The 22253-nt window shown below is 27.9% G+C and overlaps 2 protein-coding genes across 3 annotated transcripts; both read right to left on the bottom strand.

Moving 5' to 3' along the window:
• Positions 1–368: 368 nt before the first annotated feature.
• LOC106446945 (tropinone reductase homolog At2g30670) lies at positions 369–2300 on the bottom strand. The gene is made up of 5 exons (XM_013888774.3): positions 2107–2300; positions 1800–2007; positions 1491–1707; positions 919–1028; positions 369–827 (listed from the first exon to the last, which is right to left on the bottom strand). The coding sequence occupies exons 1-5, from the start codon at positions 2220–2222 to the stop codon at positions 636–638; spliced, it is 843 nt and encodes a 280-aa protein (XP_013744228.3). The 5' UTR covers positions 2223–2300; the 3' UTR covers positions 369–635.
• Positions 2301–16620: 14320 nt separating this feature from the next.
• LOC106450051 (tropinone reductase homolog At2g29300) lies at positions 16621–17991 on the bottom strand. Of its 2 annotated transcripts, none has more exons than XM_013891703.3 (5): positions 17832–17991; positions 17535–17742; positions 17229–17445; positions 17043–17149; positions 16621–16947 (listed from the first exon to the last, which is right to left on the bottom strand). In XM_013891703.3, the coding sequence occupies exons 1-5, from the start codon at positions 17894–17896 to the stop codon at positions 16756–16758; spliced, it is 789 nt and encodes a 262-aa protein (XP_013747157.2). In that variant the 5' UTR covers positions 17897–17991; the 3' UTR covers positions 16621–16755. The 2 variants fall into 2 exon arrangements, with proteins under 2 accessions (XP_013747157.2, XP_013747158.2); XM_013891704.3 differs by having other exon boundaries at positions 17535–17758; positions 17828–17885.
• Between the last annotated feature and the right edge of the window lie 4262 nt (positions 17992–22253).

Genomic DNA, 22253 nt, shown 5'->3' with positions numbered 1-22253 from the left:
AATACATAACAAAATTCATAAATATTTTTCATTATGAATATTCATAAGGTTAAAATGTCAGAAAACCGCACAAGAACATATCCAACATCTGTTCTATTTTATCTTCAATAGATCTTCCAATGTGTTCAATTCATCATCATAAATGCATTAGATTAGATCACGAATAATTATTCTGTATTTTTCTTATAGAATATTCAGTGGAAATATATTATAAAAATATTGACCTGCGTGGTAGCAACACCTAAATAACATGGAAAATACCCTTCCAAAAGAGTAAAAAGTCAGGTCGTAGGGATCGTGAGAGAAAAATACTTGAGAGGGATCTTGAAATGCTCATTCCGACCCAAGAAGGAAGGAATATGTATACGTTTTTGGGTCCAGAATTTCTTGATTAATAAACAAAAACTTCAAAACACCAAATAATAGAGGGAAGATATTGATAACATTGATTTCAGAGGAGACGGTTAACCAACCATCACAAATCTATTGAATTCTCAAAGAGTGTCAACAGTAATGGAATTCTAGATTTTCTTATTTTTGGTTTTTATTAATGATAGAAAGGGAAGGCTTAAGCAAAACCCACCACCAATTTGAAATATACTTGTACTGCATCACCAACACACACAAGTCCCAGCTCATGCGTTTGGCTGATAGGAGAAACCATTGACAGTGAGACCTCCATCAACACAAATGGTCTGACCAGTAATATATGAAGCTGCAGGTAGACACAGGAAAGCCACAAGTGATGCAACCTCGTTTGGCTCTCCAGCCCGACCAAGTGGAGTTCTGTTTAACAAACTCTTCTCGTAACCGGTGTCTTTGAAAAACTGTTTATTCATAAGATTTTAAGACGCAAGAATGAGAAGTGCATGGCGTTAATTGAAAACGTAAAGTAAACTAAAGGGTGTCTTTGATTACAGGTTTAGCCATAGTAGTTTTGTTGACAAAATTAGGAGCAACAGAGTTGGTTCTTATGCCATCTCTTGCCCATTCACACGCCAAATTTTTTGCTAGTTGATTCAAAGCTCCTGCACATACACACACAAAGAAATGGATGATCACATCAACTAGTCGTTGGAAGTAATTTTTGGAGAAATTAAGTAGCTTTAAACGAATTCTGATCGTGTATCTATTACATATATGAATGTTATTGAATATATATGAATGAAAACCCTGAGATCAAATATATTTTGATAATAATATAATATAAATTATAAGAGCTGTGATAATATTTAAATTATAAGATCTATAATAATATAAAATACATGCGCCAATCTTAATTATTCCAACTATAAATTCTGACATACCACTTTAAAACAATTTTTTAACGTTAACTCAAAATAAAACTCATTTTTACCAAACATCATTTGGGAATTATATACGTAAGAATCAAGTTCGTATTTTCGTAACGAAACATATATAAAGTCACAATAATACTGCGTCTAGTATAACTGAAAATTTCTCAACTGATTAGCAGTTAATATGTGTACCTTTCGCTAGACTATAGATAGATCCACAGCACATTGATACAACCCCTCCAACAGAGGAAATCATGACAATGCTTCCAATTCCAGAAGCCTTCAGGAGAGGATGTGAAAGCTGGCTAAGATGATAAGCAGATTCTAAGTTTGTTGATATATGGAACGAGAAATCATCTGCCTCATATTCAGTTGTTGGCTTAGTGTGAACCACGCCAACGTTGTTCACCTATATTGAACAAAAAGAGTTAACATAAATCTTACTGTATATTTCACAACTTAGTTAGAATTTTTCCTATGAGAATATACTTAGTTTCTTACAAGTATATTCAGCTTGCCATCAAATATCCCTGAGATGGTTTGCATAAGTATTTCTCTCTCGGGACGAGAGGATACATCACATGTTGAACCACTCACTTGAAACCCTTTCTTTTCCCATTCGCTTAAACTCTGATTGAGCAGTGTTTCAGATATGTCGCACACATGGATTCTAGCTCTAAAACTGGCTAGCTCCTCTACTATGGCATGCCTATAACATTTCACAAAATAAAATAAAATTATATATCTTGATTAAAAGTCAGAACAATGGGTAAGAAATATGATGTAGCAATAGAATAGAAAGGCAAACCCGATTCCGCTGGCTCCACCGGTTACAAGAGCAGTCATACCTTCAAGACTCCATCTTTTATCCATCTTTTGTTTGGCTATGAGTAGGAATGACCATTGATGCTTCATAATATACATATATATAGGGGAAGTATATCTAACTTATGTAGCTAATGACGTTTCGGAGAGTGGAAACAATACGTATCGTTTAAAATAAAAATCTGTTAAATACATGTAAGAAAGTTGGAGAATAATGGAAATGGCAACTGGATTTCTAAGTAAATAAAAATGAAAAATATATTTTAATATTTTTGTTTTTATATTTCATTCAAATGTTACTGGACATGCGATTTTTTTTCATAACATATATTTTAATGAAGGTTGAATTTTGGAAGTCGGCTTAACAAACCATAAAGCCTATGTCATAACATGCCTTATAAAAGATAAGCATATTACAACATTTGAGGCATGACACATGTTATAACAAGAATAATTTTTTTTTTACAATCTTTAGAAAAAATAAGTTGGCACATCTAAATATAAACTATAGTTTTAATTAATCTAACCATAAAATTAATTATTAATTTAAAAAGTTATTCTTCATCCTTTCCTTAAATAAAATGTACAAAATTAACTAATGTGATTAAAATATATATGTAAATTAATGATTTTGAATAATAAAGTTTTGCTAACAATTTGTATATCCTATATCATTTTTATTTAATTCTTCATTCATAAAATAAATTACACAGTTACATTAACCATATAATAAAATTTAGATCGTTTCGTATATGTTGTATTTTGAATTTGTTAAAACGAGTATAAATTACTAAAACAGTTAAAAGTCTCACATAAACATTTGTGATCAATGGTTTAATTTTTTTTGTTATAATAAGATACAAATGATTATAAAACTATATGAGTAAGATATCTTATTTAGGAGAATTTTCATGTTTACCACATTATTGGTACCATTATTCATGTTTACCAAATTATTGGTACCATTATTCATGTTTACCACATTATTGGTACCAAAAATATTTTTTCATTAAAAAAAAAACTCTTATACTCTTGCTCTATATATATAATAAATAATTATTTAAATAAATAAAAATTTGAAAAATAATTTTTTTTAGGTTTTCATATTATACTTTTCAAATTCAATTTTTTTTTATAATTTGGTTTTCGGAAAAAAATTTCCGAATTTTTCATTTTGAAATTCAAAAATTATTTTTGAAACCATTTTTTAAAATATATTTTTGTATTTTTTAAGTATTAATTTTTTAAGTATTTATTTATATAGATGACAAAAATAATATTTATTTCTATATTTATTAGAATCCTAAATTTCACATACCTAAAAACCTAACTCACCCTTCAATTCTAAAACCTAAATCTAGATTAGTTAACCTTAATGTTATAATTGTCGTTTTCCTCTTTAAAAATAAGGGTAAACGTGGTTAAGCTAAACATGAAAAGTGGTATTATATATGTAGTATTTTTGGCAATTTTTCTCTTATTTAATAGGTGTTTAATATATATAGTTTATATCATTTAAATCAAACTACATACCATATAAAAATAATACTCATATTTTATATTTGCATTGAAAATATATTGAGAACTTAATATAGTTTATCAGTGGTTACAATTTTGTTATAAAAAAATGCAAATAATCATAAAACCATATGCGTAGGACTTCATTTAATAAATAGCCATATTGAAAATATACTATATATCTATGTTAATATCATTTAAATTTAATTATGTATTATATAAAATAAAAAAATTGATTCTTGTTATTTAATAATTATATAATGATCGTAACTAAATAAGAATGATTGTTTGATTTATAAGTGCGCGCCAATTTAATCATGTACTTAATAGTTACTGATTTTTCAATTATTCAATATATATTATTATTTTATTATTTTATACTATTCAGAAAAAAATAAAATAAGTAATAATACATAAATATAATTTATATATAAAATGTTTATCGTGCCCTAGTAAATTATTTGTTTAAAGAGCATGAAGAAATATATCAAGCTGTCATGTGATTCTTAAATACATAGAATGTAAAATCATCCCAAAATAACCAAAAAACGTTTTGCTTACTTCCATGGCAAATGCAAAGCAAATATTTCAATCTTTTGGTTTTTACCGTTCAACCAAATCATAGACCTATGATTTTCATTCTGTAGTAAGTTACTTCTCTTATGTAAATATTAATTTTTCAAAATTATTGAAAGTTACTTCTCTTATGTAAATATTAATTTTTCAAAATTATTGATTTCATCATCACTTTTAACCAAGGTTATAAAAACCGGTCTGGGAAGCGCCAACTCAGTCTCATCCAAAACGATTTTCTTAAAATCTAATTTATACTGATTTATATGATTTTAATCGGTTAAAATTGGTTTGAATCGATCTAAATATGTTAAATTAAAAAATAATGTTAATATAAATCCACAAAAAAATTAATTTTCTTTGTTTTGTTTATCTAATTTTGATAATTCATCACAATAATTTTATAACTAAACTCAAAACTAAAATATCTCATATAAATGTAATATATATATATAATAAATCAATAATTTCTTAACGTTTAGGTTTTGTCTAGGCCCGAATTATCCGCCTAGTCGGTATGACTCTTCTAGCTACAGCTTAATAATTTCTTGAACATTGTTTTAACCAATGATATATTTAAACTTACATATTAACTGTCTCACTCTCACATATTCATCTTGTTTTACGCAAAGTTTTACTGGTAAACTTAGTTCATTTATAAAATTCTTCATGGTTTTCATATGTGATGCTAAATGTTGAATGTTTTTTTTCTCTGATATGGGTGTGAGCAAGTGTTGAGTCTCTTCTATTAATTTGGTTGGTTTGGGTGTGAACAGCCGTGGAGTATTTTCTATTAATTTGATTGTAGATATTAATGACTAGATCGAGTCTTTTCCTACTCTGATTGATGTCTACTATTGGAAATTTCTTACATTATTAAATGGGGGCACATGCGCATTGAAATCGTTGACTTTGATTTCTATAGCTATATTTTATTTCCAATAGTTTATTTTTCGTGTATTATACTCTCTTCATTTCTATTTACTATATCTTTTTTTGATCAAAAAGATCTTTTATTTTCTTAAATATGTTTATTATAGAAAGAGGTTCTTGATCGATGTTTGTATACCTCCAAACGAAAAAAACCACGACATGTAATATTAGTTTTGTCTCAGCGATCAATCAAACTGAAGCTCTTTGATACAATTGTCAAGATCATTTCTCGTTGAGTTAATGACCTCTAGTAACAACTTCTGATAATTTTGCATATTCACGTATATCAAGAATCTATTTGCTACTAGTTTTTTTTTAAAAAGGAATCTATTTGCTACTGCATTTATATTTTCAAATAATTAATATGGTAAATGTAAATTAAGAAAACTTAATAAATGTACTTAAGACATAGAAAGCATTTACCTTTTACAATAATACTTAATTATATTTATATAAAGGCAGCATTCAATTTGTACGTAGATAATTAGTTTTGTGGTTATATATTGAATACACAAGTTTTCGTATCTAAAAAATTACGTGTTAGATTCCACCAGTTGCAAGAGCTTTTTCCATTTTTGTTTGCATGAGAGTAGCAATAGAGAGGCCACACAACATTTGTAGAAGCAAAGTATATCAAACATGTTCCTAATGACGTTTCGGAAAGTCGAAACATTAAGCATCATTTAAGTAGTTATAAAAAAAATCATAAGTAAATGATAGAAGAATCGGAGATAAATTAGCTAATTGGCAACTGTGTATATATTAAGTAAATGGAAAATGCATCACATATGTTTTTTTTTGTCTGAACGCATCACAAATGTTTTAATATCTGACTTTGGTCTTTTAATTAAATGTTTTTTTAGAAAGTCTTTTATTCAAATGTTACGGAACAATTTTTTTTTCCATGAGAAAAAATATTTTTATGAATGTTGAATTATCTAATAGATATCCTAAAATCATAAATTGAAAATCTTAAAAATATATTTTTCTCATGGAAAAAAAATCACCTGTTGAATTATCTAATAAATATCCTAAATTTAAATAATCCATTCAGTAAATTAAATAATAAATTTAATAGTTATATATCTAACAAAATAATATTGCCAGTTGTGACATAATACTTCATATTGATTATTGAGTTTCATCACCACAATGATTGTTAAACTGTTTTTTTTTTCAAAATGATTAATTAAAATATGGACGTTTCAAAATGATTAATGAAAATTTTGGTTGAACAAAATAAAAAGAAATGTTTTCTACTAATAAAATATTTATTATTTATATATTTAATAAAATAATTTGAACTATTATTGATATAATACTTCACATTTAGGGTATCTCATCAATTCTTGTTACAATATTTTTTTTCCATCAAATAACATTTAATTACTGTATATTACTCATTATTTAGGAGATCCCAAAATTATTACAAAAATGTCTAGTTGGCGCCACATCACGTATCCCCTATATATTAAAAGAGAAACATTACAACATTTGAGATAACCATGTGTCATCACCACAATGATTCTTAGAATCTCTAGAAAAATAGGTAGGTCCATCTAAATATATATATAAAAAATTTATTAAACAAACCATAAATTAATTATTAATGTTCTTCATTCTTTCTATAAATAAAAATTACTGAATTGTCTAATATAGCTAAAATATATATGACAATTAATGATTTTGAATAATAAAAATTTGATAAAACTGATGTATTCTCTATCACTTTTCAATTTGAACTTATTAAAATAAATTAACAACCATATTAACCATATAATATAAATTTAGATTTTTCAGTATATTTTCTAAAATGACTATAAATTTCTAAAACTGTTAAAAGTCTTACATCAAAAATTTTGTGAACCATGGCTTAAAATTTTTATTATGACAAGATACAAATGATTACAAAATCATATAAGTAAGAAGACTCTTTTAATAAATATTAAGATTAAATAGTTATATATATGTATGTATATATTAATATCATTTAAATTAACTATATACCATATAAAATACATAAAATATTTTTATTTTGAAATTTTCTTTGAACATTTTTTGATAAAATATTTGAACAAATATTGACAACTTAATAGTTAAATTTTAAACTTTGCAGTGATTTTTTTTTAAATTATAAATTACAAAAACTATTAAACATATCACACAATGAAATTTTTTGTTATCAGTTATTCAAAGTCTTTGATATAAAGAGATACAAATGATCAAAAAAACAATATGAGTAGAAAAAATATTTAATAAATATCAATATTAAAAATATATATATATCTATGTTAATATCATTTAAATTTAATTATAAACCATATAAAATAAAAAGTGTATGTTTAGATGAATAAAATTTATTTATGTGTTCACATCAATTTGATAATATACGTAATAGTTACAAAAATTTTATTATTTCATAATATGTAAAAGAATATATAATATACAAAAATAATTTATATATAATGTTCATTCCGTGCAAGACGCGGATCTTAACGTAGTATTGAATTAAAATTGATTAAACTTTAAGTAGCTAATGACGTTTCGGGGATGAAGTCACTAAGAAGCAATTAAAATATGGTGTTTCAGAGAGCAGAGACATAAAGCATCACATGCTGGAATCAAAATATCAAGTAAAGACTTTCTCTTTTCCCACTAGCTTCTCTATTTTCCCTTATGTTTTGGTCAAATTTAATTTAGTTTCTCCTTGGCAGCCAGTGTCCTTCGCGTCGCTGCTTGACACTATGTATCTTTGTGTCATGAACAAACGCGAATCAAAACTTAAAAAAACAAAGCAAGCAAAATGTATTGAGATAAATATCTGTTTAAAATTTATATATTATTACGTTAATCAATTATTTTACAATTTTTAGACCCATATTTATAATAATTTTAAAATCTGATATTTCTTTCTTTTTGGAATACATATTTATCTAATTTTGCTAATTCTAAGGGACGTACCATACCGTTGGAGTCGTCGGCCCTCACACCTCCATATATCAATTTTGATAGTGAGTTTATCTTCTTTGAACATACAACATCCACATTAAGCCCAACGAATGATGTGTTTTTATTAGTGTACTAAGATATAAGACACATACCATATGTAACACTCTGTATTTGCCATCGTCCAATAATTCAACGATAACTATTTTCAGTTAAAGCATTACTTTGATTTACCGAAGAAAAAAGAAGAAGAGATGAAGCTATTTATATAGAATAGAAAACTTTTAAACGAAAAAAATACATAGAATAGAAAATGGAGAGGAAATTGAGTTTTAGAAATTACCATTGTAAAATTTTGGTAATTTTTTTATATAATTTTCTTTGTTATTAGTTTAAATTAGACCAAATATAATTAAAAATAGTCTGGTTTATTGGATTAGACATGTTACAGAGCATTTTATCAAAAATGAAGACGGCATATGCTTTGTCAAAAATCAAGGCGTAAGAAACCATGAAGATAGACGTTGTTATATTGGATTGGTGTTGGTGGAAGATGTCATCGATTTTGACAATATCACTCTAATAAAATACGTAAAGAGATAGTTTCAAAAAAAAATACGTAAAGAGATTAGAATAACATGGCATAACTAGAGCTCCCTGCTAAAGAAGAAGACGTGCACTCGGGATCAGTTTGAATAATCATGTTGCCAATTGGGCTTTGAGAAGAGAAAGATATCTTTAGAGAAAAAAGAGAAGAGAAAGATACCAAAAAACTAAGGCTCTCAAAATATATCCCAGATCAACATACTTCTTCTAAAAAGATTTTCTTAGGAATACAATTTATGATCTAAAAAAAACAATTTATGATCTCACTGCATTAAAAATCATGAAGTCAATTGAGACTCAACCACTTTGAACGGGCTCGAATTAGTAAAAAGAAAATCATGAACTCGAGAATGCCATCGTTGTCATGAGATAAAACGGATAAAACTTGACAATGTGATTTAGACAGATGTAAACAGTATAGTTGACAAGAGAAACAGTATATGAGACGTTAAACTGTATAGGCTTTGACAATTTCTACAGCCATGCATGCAGATGCAGTTAATATTCAATCATACTTTTTAAAATTAAATTAATTTCAAAGTTTCTTTGTTTATGTCTCCCTACGGCAACTTTTTATGTGAACTGCATTTTACATAATAGTTTGGTTTAAGCCTAGAAAAAAAATTGTAATCATACTTGTAGTTTAATTTTCAGTGTTTTTTTGAATCTTTGGTAGAATAAATTTGGGTGAGGATAATAATAGTGGAAGAAAAATTAAAAATAGTTATGCATTAATAAATATGATAATTTGGCATGAAAATAAACCAATATGTTTTTCTCCGTGCATGACTATTTGTGAATGCATTGTGTAATATTATGTTATGGGAGTAATTGGTTAGGCTATAACTGTAGAAATTTTATTTTAGAAATTAGTCAGTAGAATTTTTAGATTTAGCTTTAAGGAATGTAGCTTTAAAGTTTCCTACAGCTAAAAAAATGGAGCTTTAGAAAATAAGATTTTTACAACTATTTTTTGTATGTTTTTGCTGTAGTTTTAATTTTTTGGTTGTAGCTTTAAAAACTAAGATAAAGCATGATTGGTAATATTTAAGGTTGTAGATAAAAATTAAAGCTAAAGTTACTTCTTACAATTCAAGCAATCATCCCTAATATATTTTGCAAATAGATAGTACAGAACAATCAAATCACAACAATAACACATCAGAGGAAAAGAAAAGGAGAAGAAAGGGGGAGAAGGCGAAGAAGAAAAGAAGGAGGACATAAAAAAAAATTGTTATCTTCCATGTAAAAAGGAGAAAAATGGAAAGAGAAAGAAATAAAGAAAAATAGATCATATTGTATATTATTGTTCTATTCTATGTTTTCTAAATAGAATATAACACAACAAAACTGTGTCGTTTTAGAAATAAAATCTGATTATTATAGATATAAAGTTGTGTTTATAGAATATTGTATAAAATTTATAAAATATTTTTTTTGAAAGTTTCAAAACATATTATATTTAGCAAAAATCTATGTTTTTATTATGTGAAATACAAAGTTCAATAGTTGTTTTACCAGAAATTAAAAACGATTAAAAGTAGAAAGGAAAAACATATTTGTAAAAAAAAAAGAAGGTAAAATATGTATGACAAAAGTAATGTGGCAATTATTACACAAATATCATAGCCTAAGTTCTCTTATAATATGCTTAACTAGGATCGGCCCGCCCTACGGGTGGGATATTAGTTAATTTGATATTCACTAAATGGTCGAGTTGAAATTTGTTTTAAGATTCAAGAATTTGGTTATCTGTTATGTGTTAATTATTAGTATGCGGTGGTATAGTTGTTTTTTGATTATTCTTGCTTTGGTATTGTATCAAATTAACTAATTGTCCAACTCTTAATTATAAATGTACAAATGTGAATTTGTGATAAAGTTTAATGACAATACTGTTTTTTTTTTTAATTCTTATTCATAGTGGGGTGTGCATATGTCAGAAAGAGGTCTATATCAACTTTTATGTTTTTGCGTATAGATTTTAAATATATATTATTTTGTATAATGCATACTTGCTCTACAACATTTGCTTGTAGACTAAAAAAAACTGTTTTCTATATTTTTAAAAGAGAAAATATTTAGTCTAGAATATAACATGGACATATGTATTTGACTATATATAGAAGTTGAGTGTTATTTTAAAATGACATATGTATAGAGGTTTTTCAACCATTACTTCACTGGCACAAAACATTTATAACTGCAAATACCTTCTTTTAAAAGCAAAACTAATAAAAGCGTGTACAACAAATGTATTTTGATATATATTATATGCATCAAGTTATAAAGGTTGGAAACATTGCAAAACTGTTTGGAGCAAAGTTTTTAACTTCATGATCTTCATCTTGACGTCAGTTCAGTGCCGGCCCTGGCCACAAGCAGAAGAAGCATGGGCTTCCAGCCGACACGATAATAAGTATTTTCGCGGCCACATATTTATAAAAAGTGACTTTAGCCTAGTGGTTCTAAGAAAAATTACCAGTGCTGGAGATGCTGGATTCAATTACCCTGACAGCCTTTTGTTTTATTTTGGCCCCAAATATAAAATGGAACATGTGTCACTCTATAACGCACGACTTGATGACGTAGCATCACAAGAGGGAGACGAACATATTTTTATATATATAGATTTGATGGTTTGTTATAGACATGAACCCATAATCCTCAATATATTTTCATTCCGTTTAGACATTGTATTTTTTCCAAGTTTATTTCAAAGAGAGTTTTTCTTATCTCCAATCCGAGGATGACGAAGTTTGTTGTAACCCACATGGTAACATACAGGAGAACCTCCTTATGATGATCATTTGGATGTGATCGAGATTAATCTAGTCTTATAAAGTTATAATAGTTAGTCGGCTTCACTCTTGATCCCGCCATCTATTTTGTCCCAAGAACCATTTGAACCTTTCAATTTTGTTATGTGATTCCGAGTTCTTGTAACAGAAATCAACATAACATGAATAGGAAAAAAAAAAGTAAACGGCCAATTCCACCGTGAACTCAGCTCTTCCATTATTTTCAACACAAACGTTTGAATCAAGCCTAAGACATCACAAACTAATCAAAATTTTAAATTTCCTACATAAAATATTTCAATGTGGTTAATTCCTACATAACCGGAAATAATTTCGGTTTAGTTGTTGACCATTGCTGATGTGGCTTGACTATTACTGACAAGGCTTGCCACGTATGAATTCAGTTTAGTTTGGTTTAACTTAAATTATTTAAAAATCAACTAGATTTTGATCCGCGCTTTCAAAGTGCGGGATTATTTTATTGACAAAATATTAAACTAAAATAATACAAATTTTGGAAATTTCTTTTTTTTTCTATATATTTATTATTAAATTTGTTGATATGATTTATTTTAATTCTTTTAGATGATATTATTTCTGAGTTAAAAAAAAATCTAACCTATGGAAGATTTTTAATTAAATATCTTATTATATAAAGCTTGGTTCTTCAAAGTTGCTAATTAACATGATCGAGACACATAGCAATTATATTTTTAAGATTATGACATGGGTTAATCTATCTCATAATTAAAAGTATATATACTAAGATATTAACAAAAGCGTATTTTATTAAAAATCTTATTATATATATTATTTAATAGTAATTTTCTTTTTTTAATCCTAATCAAAAGATTATTACAAAAGATTATTTAATATTATTTTTTCTTCTAATATTATGTGTTTAAATATATAATTATTAAAAATATATATAATAAGATAATAAAAATTAATTAAAAAATACTTTTAAAAAGAATTTAATAGTAAAAACGATTTTAAAAAGATATTTAGTAGTATTTGTTTTAGAAATTTTCCCTTTTCAAAATCCTAAATAATAGATTTGAAAACAATTTATTTAATATAAATTTTCTTTTCTAAACTTTTAATGGAAATATAATTACAAAAGATTATATTGAGCTTGGTCTTTGAAAATTGTTAATTAACATGATTGTGACATATAATAGTTCCATATTTAAAAATGTGATATGTATTAAACTATATCATAATCAAAAATATATATACTAAAATAATAAAAACGATTTTTCTTAAAAATTAATTATAAATATTATTTAATAGTCTTATTATTATTACTATTATTATTGTTATTATTATTTTTCATTATACTGTTGGTTTTAAAAGATACTAAAGATAGAAAATTATAAAAGATAAACATTAATTTTTAAGAAACAAATGTTAAACAAAAACGAATCGTAAAATCTTACAAGTACAATTAATTATTTAATAAAAATATGAAGAAAAACTAACTTTAAAATAAATAATATTACTTTTTTAAGGCAGAATTAAAATAAAATTGTAAAAGTACTCTTAATATTTTCTTATAAATAAATAACTTTCCTTTTTAATAGATAATTGTATGTTAAAAAATATGACAAAAAAATAGCTACAAATATTTCACATCTATATTTAGGTTTAAGCTTCCACATATTATTTTTACAAAACACAATAGCTTTTACATGAAAAGTATTACCTGAGTATTTTCTTTTAATTTCTTGATACAACTCAATTTTTTATTATTCTTATTACATCTTATGATGCTAGCATAATTTTAAATTTTGATGTTATTGTCATACATGAGTATGTGTGAATATGATAAATATGTGTTTATATGTATAACAAAAAATATATAAATAATTAAAAAGAAATTTTCTGTTTAAAATAAAATAGTTGTATAAAATCTAAAAGAAGTAAAATAATTAATTTTCTTATTAAAAATCTAAATAAAATAATAACGTAAAAGTAATCTTATTTTTCTTTTGATTAACTAACTTTACTTTTTAATAATTTTGTGTTAAAAATATAAACCAAAAGTAACTTCAAATATTTCACCTGATATAATTGTGATATGTGTCAATTAAAAATTTAGATTGTGAATGAGTCAGTAAAATCTTCCATTATGTGAAAATAACTTCTTATTTTCCTAAAATCTTAAATAAAAGAAATTTCTAAAAGAATTTTTTTTTTCTAATCTTAAACAATTAAAAAAATTTCTTTTTTTTTTAAATCATGACCAGATAGAATTTTAAATTTTATTTAATAGTAAGTTTTACTTCAAAAATTCAATGATAAACATGATAGCAACAATTATTCAATTAACAAAAAAATTGTAAAAATATTAATAATATTGAAAAAAAATAATGTAGTTTCACCGATACGAAATCAATGCTTACGACAAGTTGCTTACGACAAGTGTCGTAAGAATTGTTTGAAGCTCACTGGTTGAGGTCATTATTTTCGTTTACTTGGCCGGGGGGTTAGAGCCAGCCCAAACGCAACTTGTTGTTTACGACACATCATAAAAATTAACCAGTGAGCCACATACGAAATCAATGCTTACGACACATCATAATAATACTTAACTCAAATTAAAAATCAGCCCATTTCTCTCATCTTCCTTTTGCCTCTGCAACCCAAGACAGATGTTAACACAGTTTCATAATAAATTCCATGGTTGCTTAATAAATTCCATGGTTGCTTCAAACAATTCTTTCTTAGAGAGTGCACCAGTTATGTGATTATAACATAGCTTTTCCTCAACTTGTTAAACCTCTCAAGTGCTTCTTCGATCTTACCCGTTTTGCAGTGGCATTTAATCATGTTTGAATACGTGACTGTGTCAGGAGCAATGTAACTATGGACTCGCGCAATTGGAACATCTGTCTAAAAATTTCAAGAGACGAAGAAGATAGAGTAATGGGTTCACCTCGGTATAGTTAAGTACTAAGATGCGTATTCATAAAAGATGCAAGTGGCTCAGTTAGGCCTGGGCATTCGGGTCCTCGGGTGGGTTGGGTCGTTGCGGGTCCGCATCCTTTGGGTCTAAGAGTTTAGGACCCGATAGGGTAATTTGAAATTTTCGGTTCGGTGTCGGTTTGGGTCTTCTTGGGTCCGGGTCGGGTCTTAGATAGCTGGATCCAATAGGACAATTAAAGGTTGTCAATTCGGATTCGGTTCGGTTACGGATCGGGTTCGGTTCGGGTCATGTCGGGTCCAACCCAAAAAAATACCTAAAACACATAGAAAATACCTAAAAATATTTTAAAACTCAAAAAATATGAAATTTTTTTTATCTAAAATATGATCCAAGAACATGAAAAATATCTAAAATTTTATCTAATTATCCTAAGTATACTTTTGAAAATCTAAATTTTTATCTGAAATCCAAAACCATACCCAAAAACTAAGATTTGAAACTTAAATAAATACGCATTATACCAAAAATAAACTGAAACACCCATATATACCTGATATATACTAGAAGTTTTGAGTTTTCGGGTATCCCACTCGGGTCTCGGGTTCGGTTCGGATCAGGTCTAAGACCCTCGGATCCTTCATAACAAGACCTGATAGGATAAAAAGATCGGTTGGCTTCGGATCGTATCAGGATTTTCGGATCGGTTTCGAGTCGGATCATCGGGTTCGGGTAAAATTCCCAGGCCTAGGCTCAATGATTGAGTTGAATTATATCATCAACTTGGTAGATGGTTCGAACCAGCCCAAACACAAATTTGTTGTGTTTTAATAAAAATAAAACGACGTAGTTTCACTGATACTGACATACACTTTAAATCAAAATTAACCAGTTTTATATGTGGCAACCCATGTCAATAATAATCAAACCACGTCAGCAATAGTCAACAATTAAACCGAAATTAGTTCCGGTTATGTAGGAACTAACCACATTGAAATATTTTGTGTTGGAAATTTAAAATTTTCATTAGTTGGGGATGTTTTAGGCTTGACTCAAAAGTTCGTGTATGAAAACAATGGAATAACTAAGTTTATGGTGGAATTTGCCGTTTTCCCCTGCATCTACTAGTACATTGGTTACAATATCCTGAAGTCAACTGACACGCCACATAGGAAATGAAGATAATGCTTCCATATCATGAAGCCTTTAGGAGAGGATTTGAAGTGGTGAAAATGGAAAGCAGCTTCCAAGTTTGTTGACATATGAAAAGCAATTTTTTTTTCTTTTATGGAAAGCAAAATTGCTGCCACATATTCTGTTGTTTACTTATTTTGAACAAAAGGAGTTTTTCAGTAAGGAACAATGAACAAAGATTTGAAGTACAATCTTATTTACACTCTCATGGCGAGCGAGATGGTACGACTTCTAAGGGCATCGTCTTTAACAAAGAACATCAAAGCATAAAATTAACAAATGAAATCAACTTGCTTATTTCACAACTTGCAAATGACATCAACTTGCTTATTTAACAAGTGAAATCAACTTGCTCTATTTTTCACTCTATTTTTCACTCTATAGTAGAGTAAAAAATGGGTTTACTATATAGAGCAAGTTTTATTTTTTGAACACTTATATACAGAGCAAGTTGTTTTTGTTTTTTTCATCATTCTATTTTTCACTCTAAAATAGATTATCATTAGAATATATCACAATTCTATTATAGAATAAACCATTGGAGATGGTCTAAGGGCTCCCTCCATCAGTTTCAAGAGCAATCACACCTTCAAGACTCCATCTGTCACCATTTTTTCCCTGTGAGTAGCAGACATAACATATATAGACACTACTTGATAGGGAACATTTAAGATAACAAAAACAAAATGTGCGAACTTATACCCAACTAAATATCGTATGATATTTAGAGCTTCGTATGGAGATCAGATGTTACTAGGATTGAATGTTCAGTATAAAGAAGCTTATCTACATAAAGGCAAATTGGAATCTTGTGAATTATGCCTCTCTGTTTCAAAGCAAAAACACTGAAAGGACCAAGTGTTTCCAAAGAATCAGCGTGATCATTCCAAAATTTTGTTTCCCCTGATTATATGTTCAGTTAAGAATCTATTTTGTTTTAGTAGAAACAGATGATTCAATATAGCATTTTGATATCTGAGAGAGACATTGCTGCAATGTATTGGTGTAATCAAATCTGATTAGAATCTCCAGAATGGAATTGTGAATTCGCTTATGTGTTCGTGCACACCCTCATATCGTGAGTTTTTTTATTCAAAAGAAAATATTACAGTCACAAAACATGACAAGACAATTTTCAAGCCTGTGGTTGATACGAGAAACCGTTAACCGTGAGGCCTCCATCGGCGCAAATGGTTTGACCTGTTATATATGAAGCTGCAGGTAGACACAAGAAAACCACTAGTGCTGCAACCTCATTAGGCTCTCCAGCTCGACCAAGTGGAGTTCTACCGAACAGTCCTTCCCTGAAGCTGACGTCCTCAAGATACTTCCAGAAACAAAAATGGAGAGATGATTAGAGGAATGGAAGTTGTTTTCACAAATACGAAAAAATAATGTAAAATTTCTTTTTTTTTTCATTACAGGTTGAGCCTGAGGAGTCTTGATGATATTAGGTGCAACAGCGTTGGCTCGTATGCCGTCTTTTGCCCATTCACATGCTAAATTCCTAGCTAGCTGATTCAGAGCTCCTGTATAAGATTTTGTTTTAGGACTCAGGAGTCAACAAAACAAAGAAACATAAAATCCTTGTTGGTTAGTCAGTATTACCTTTCGTTAGACTATAAATGGATGCACCGTTAATCGACACAGCCCCTGAAACAGAGGAGATGAAAACGATGCTTCCATAGCCTGAAGCCTTTAGGAGAGGGTGCGAAAGCTGGCAAAAATGGTAAGCAGATTCCAAATTTGTTGAGATATGGAAAGCAAAGTCATCTGCCCCATATTCTGTTGTTGGCTTTCCTCGAAGTACACCCACATTGTTCACCTATGTTACACAGCAAATGATTTTTTGTCACAATTTCTTTTAAACGAATTATGCTTAGTTCTTTCTATATTAATGATTAATATGCTTACAAGAATGTTGAGTTTTCCATCAAATAACGAGGAGACTTTTTGTATCAAAGTTTCTCTCTCGGGACGTGAGGTTACATCACAGACTGAGCCACTCACTTTAAAACCTTTCTTTCCCCATTCGCTTAAACTTTGATTGAGCAAAGTTTCAGATATGTCGCATACATGGACTTTGGCCCCAAAGCTAGCTAACTCCTCTACTATGGCATACCTAAACATTCCACAAATTCAAGTTCTTTAAAATTTTGACAGAAGAAGAACCTTCGGTTACAAACATGATAAAGAGAAAGTAAGACAAACCCTATTCCTGCGGCTCCACCGGTTACAAGAGCAGTCATACCTTGAAGACTCCATCTTTTATCCATCTTTTTTGTTTCCGTGATTAGCAGTGACAAGAAATGCCGCAAAAGAGAGATATATATAGTAACCACTAGTCTAGAGATAATGTCATCAGAAGACTGATTATTTTGGTATTAGATGTTTAATGGGCCAAGTGATAATGTCGTAACTGATGACGCGTCTTCCATCAAGGTTAATAACAAGTCTTGTTTCATCACTTGGATTACAAGTCCAATGATACGATACATAAGAATATTACTAAATTTACTAGCTAATGATGTTTCTCTAAGTGGTGGAGAGTGGAGATAAGAAGCAATTAGGAAACGTGTGGATTAGGTAATGAAAGTGTTTAAATAAAAATTAATTATATAAGTGAATGAGAATTATGTAAACATAAAATCTGTAAATTTTACAAAATAGAGCTTTCAATTTTTTTATTTTTTCTTTATTTAAACTTGATTTCTGCTGATAACATGTTATTATTTTATATGAATATCAATATTTTGAATTGGCGTTTTAACAATTTCTAAATATATGGGGAGCTACCAGTTTGGTTTACAGAGCCTATATGAATTTGTTATGTTGCTGACTAAAAAAAAATAATTTCTAAATCCAAATTTAAAACCCATAAATTCTATTTTAATATATTAGATGACTATATAATAATTGTACATAGACAACAATCACATGCTACATGATACTTCACTTAAAGCTAAAGGCGAAGTTGTCCAAAACTGGCAAATGATTTTGGTTTGCTTTCATTGCTGTTTTTAGTATACCACTCTATTATTTTGCTTTTGGGTGCAAATGTACTTTTAAAAAGCATGACAGTGAAGTATCTCTTACTAATATATTTTTTGAGCGTCAAATGCATTACGATGGCTCATTATTGGGGGAATCCAAACCAGTGAGTTCACATGGAAAATCAAGGAACATGTGTAGCAATTGCGAAAGAGTCAACAAATCACAAGATTCGAGATAAAATGCGACGAGGGCATTCTTGTCGTGAGTGTTTAAGACAAAATACGACATTGCTAGAATTTTACAAAAAGAAAAAACATGACATTAATGGAGATGGACTAAAGAAAAGTTAGTAACATAGACCGTAAATTATATCATACCAATGTTATAATTTTTTTAAAAAATTCACTAAATACTTTATACAATATAACTTTTTTAAATTTATTATACAATTAGTAATAAAAAATGATAGAATATTTTATTCAACTAGTATATTACTCCACAACAAAATCTGGATATTTTTGGATACTTTTAGATAATTCGGATATTTTATAATAATTTAGTTTTTAAAATATTTTAGATAATTTAATTGACTAATAAATTTAAAATATATATATTTAGTTATGTTTTATATGTATAATTAATATTTTATATATTTGTATACACGTTCAATTTTCCGGTTCGGTTTTAGTTTGTCGGTTCTAGTTCGGTTATTTCGGATATTGAAATATATAAGCAATTTAAGTATTTAAGGGTTTCACTCCGATTTCAATTTCAGGTATTTTGGTTTGTTTCCGGTTTAGATCTTCGGATATAGTTTTTTTAATTTAGGTTTAGCTGACCTCGGTCGCCCGACACTATGGTTAATTAAAAAAGAAATAGTGTTGACCACGGTTATTACATTTAGAAGGAAGCCACCAATAGATCACATCAACCATTGTCACTGTTCCACAATTCTCCTTGACAGCCAGCTACTCTTTTCTGGAAAGGCGTATCCAACTTTATCTCCACCAAAATATTTGCTTTTTCCAGCTGAGTAGGGTCAAGCCATGACCTACTAGACTTATTATATTATATTTCTTAATAACTATTAGAGATTGATCCGTGTGAGTATTGGTTTTTACATTTTTATAATTGTTATTTATCTTTCATAATTAATGTTAAATATTTTAGATATATTTGTTATTTAGATATATTTAGGTTTTTTAGTACAAATATTCGAACATGTTTCAGATACATTTGTTATTTAGATATATTTAGGTTCTTATACATCAAAACCGTACTCATCCAGATCCAGAAAGACGCAACTCAAAATCTACACATAAATTTATAATATTCAAGCGGTGCCTAATTTCAAAAAAAAAAAGATACCCGAAAGGAACAGCCCTTACCTAAATGGATAGTCAATGTTTTGCCTATAACTGATTTTATAAACTAATAAAAATGGTTATTTCTATGTGTTTGGCTAAATTAAGTGAAATATGAAGAGTTTTTTATTTAGTAAAATAATTATACTTAGTAAAATTAAGTGACAATAAATGTAATACATTTTTATTATTTGATTTAAGATATTATTTTAGTCACAAAATATGTTTTTGAATTATGTTTTTGGCTACGTAATTTTTCATCGATTGAAACTAAAATAAATAAATAAAATTAGTAAAACAAATTAAACCGAACGTTTAACCATATGCAAAATCCAGTTATTTTACATTTTTGATTTTATAATTGGCACAATATTAATGTTGAAAACTAATAAATAAAAATATGCACTATTATTATTATTATGATAATATAATTAATGATGTGATCATGTATTGTTAAGGTAAAATAATTAATGAAATAGTTAAACTGAATGAAATATAAAAATACAATTAATGTAATTATATTAATAAAATTACTAAATAAACACTATACTTAATTTTTATACTTCCAAACAATTCAAATTTATACTGATGTCCATGTTTCTAAACAATTTCAAAAGGTAAAATATATTACTATTTTATCTAATCAGTTTTTTTTTAAATAAATTATTTATAATATTTCTTCTATGCTTTTATATCATTTTGAGTAAATGTCAACCTTCAAAATATCAAATCGAATTGAAGAAAATAATAATACAATTAATTTATCATAATAATATCAAAAGAATTTGTAACAGTATACATTTTTATTCTTACAACTTAGATTTATTATTATTTGTAAATTAGGTGTTTTGCCCGCACATACATGCTTAATTATTTTATATACATTTATTAGTATATGGATCATAATATTAAAGACCAGCATAATAATTTTTTTAATGTTTTTACTCATTTTTTAATATTTGTTTTTCCATTTTAACACCACTAGAATCAATAAAACTATGAGAACGAAACCAAATATCAAATATGCAATCAAATAAAGGGAAAAAGTAAATATTCATCTTTTAACATTTATTATATCTATAAATTACCTCTTTAAAACGTAAAACTAAAAAAATTACTAAAACACAAAACTAAAAAAATTACTAAAACACAAAACTAAAAAGAAAAGAAAATTCAATAAAAATAAATAAGAAAATAAAATTAAAATGTTATGATTATCTATAAAAAAATTAAAAGAGAATTGAGATAGTTGACAAAAAAAAAGAGAATTGAGATAAGGACAATCTTTTTGGTTTACTCGATAAATATATAAAAATACTTATTTTATTATTTTATATATTTTATTTTTCTATGAAAGATATCAAACAAAACATTATATAACAAAACATAAGTCATTACGTATGTCCCCTTTTATCGTATGTCCCTTTTTTGTTTTGACAAATTTTTATAATCAATTAATTGATTTATGTATAACCAATTATATAATGACTAAACAAAATTATTTATCAAGGATAACAATGATTTTAACCCCTAACTTTTAACGTGAGAATTCGAATGCGAGAAATAATTTTTTAAATAATAGTATAGATTATGGGTCTCGGTCATTTAATCTTAAATCAGAATAGACCACACATCCTATCTATTGTCGAAGCCGACATCACTTACGTATAAAAGAAGTCACAAGACGTTCAAGGAAGAACTAACCTAATTGAGTTTCACCGCAGGGGTGCCTCTATGGCACAAGAGCTAGAAAACCTTCAGAGAGTAGAGAGAGCAAGAAAATATTAGAGAGAGAAGAAGATGATCTCCATAGAAAGTGGGAGTTAGAATCTCCACCTTTAGTGTTCTTCTCGTTGTCTTTGTTATTGTTTCTCTTTAAGCCTTGTACCTGAAACACAAAGAAAGCGCCAGAGCGTTGTGTAAACCTTTGATAAGATAGTGGATGTTTGTGGGAGGAGGTTCCCACACGAGATGTACCCTTGCGGAGGGGAACTCGTTAAATCTTGGTGTCTAAGTTACTTAAAGTTTGTGTTTAAACTTAAACTGTGAAGAATCAACATGGCTATGTGTGATTCGAAGTTACTATCCTAATTATTATAAATATAACAAATATAAAATGTTACATTGCTGTTGTTGACCTCCAAAAATCAAAATATTTTGGTGGAAAATCCTACAAGAAGGGCTACCAGTGGCTGAGAAGTCACGAAGAAGGAATATGAAAGTAGACAACACTTGCCAAGTATGTGGAAAATGTCTTGATACGCAAAACCATCTA

Source organism: Brassica napus, chromosome A4, assembly GCF_020379485.1.
Source record: "Brassica napus cultivar Da-Ae chromosome A4, Da-Ae, whole genome shotgun sequence".
NCBI classification, from domain to species: domain Eukaryota; kingdom Viridiplantae; phylum Streptophyta; class Magnoliopsida; order Brassicales; family Brassicaceae; genus Brassica; species Brassica napus.
The sequence above is the reverse complement of the archived record's forward strand: the minus strand, read 5'-3'. Positions and strand labels throughout refer to the sequence as shown.

Bases quoted from the DNA above. Each gene is read 5' to 3' on its own strand.
- LOC106446945 (XM_013888774.3), bottom strand. From the start codon at position 2,222: ATGTATATTATGAAGCATCAATGGTCATTCCTACTCATAGCCAAACAA. The intron at 2,008-2,106 runs GTTTGCCTTTCT...GAAATGTTATAG, and splicing joins GGTGGAGCCAGCGGAATCGG to GCATGCCATAGTAGAGGAGC. The intron at 1,708-1,799 runs GTAAGAAACTAA...TGTTCAATATAG, and splicing joins ATGGCAAGCTGAATATACTT to GTGAACAACGTTGGCGTGGT.
- LOC106450051 (XM_013891704.3), bottom strand. From the start codon at position 17,885: ATGGAGTCTTCAAGGTATGACTGCTCTTGTAACCGGTGGAGCCGCAGG. The intron at 17,446-17,534 runs GTAAGCATATTA...TGTGTAACATAG, and splicing joins ATGGAAAACTCAACATTCTT to GTGAACAATGTGGGTGTACT. The intron at 16,948-17,042 runs GTAATGAAAAAA...TGTTTCTGGAAG, and splicing joins AGACTCCTCAGGCTCAACCT to TATCTTGAGGACGTCAGCTT.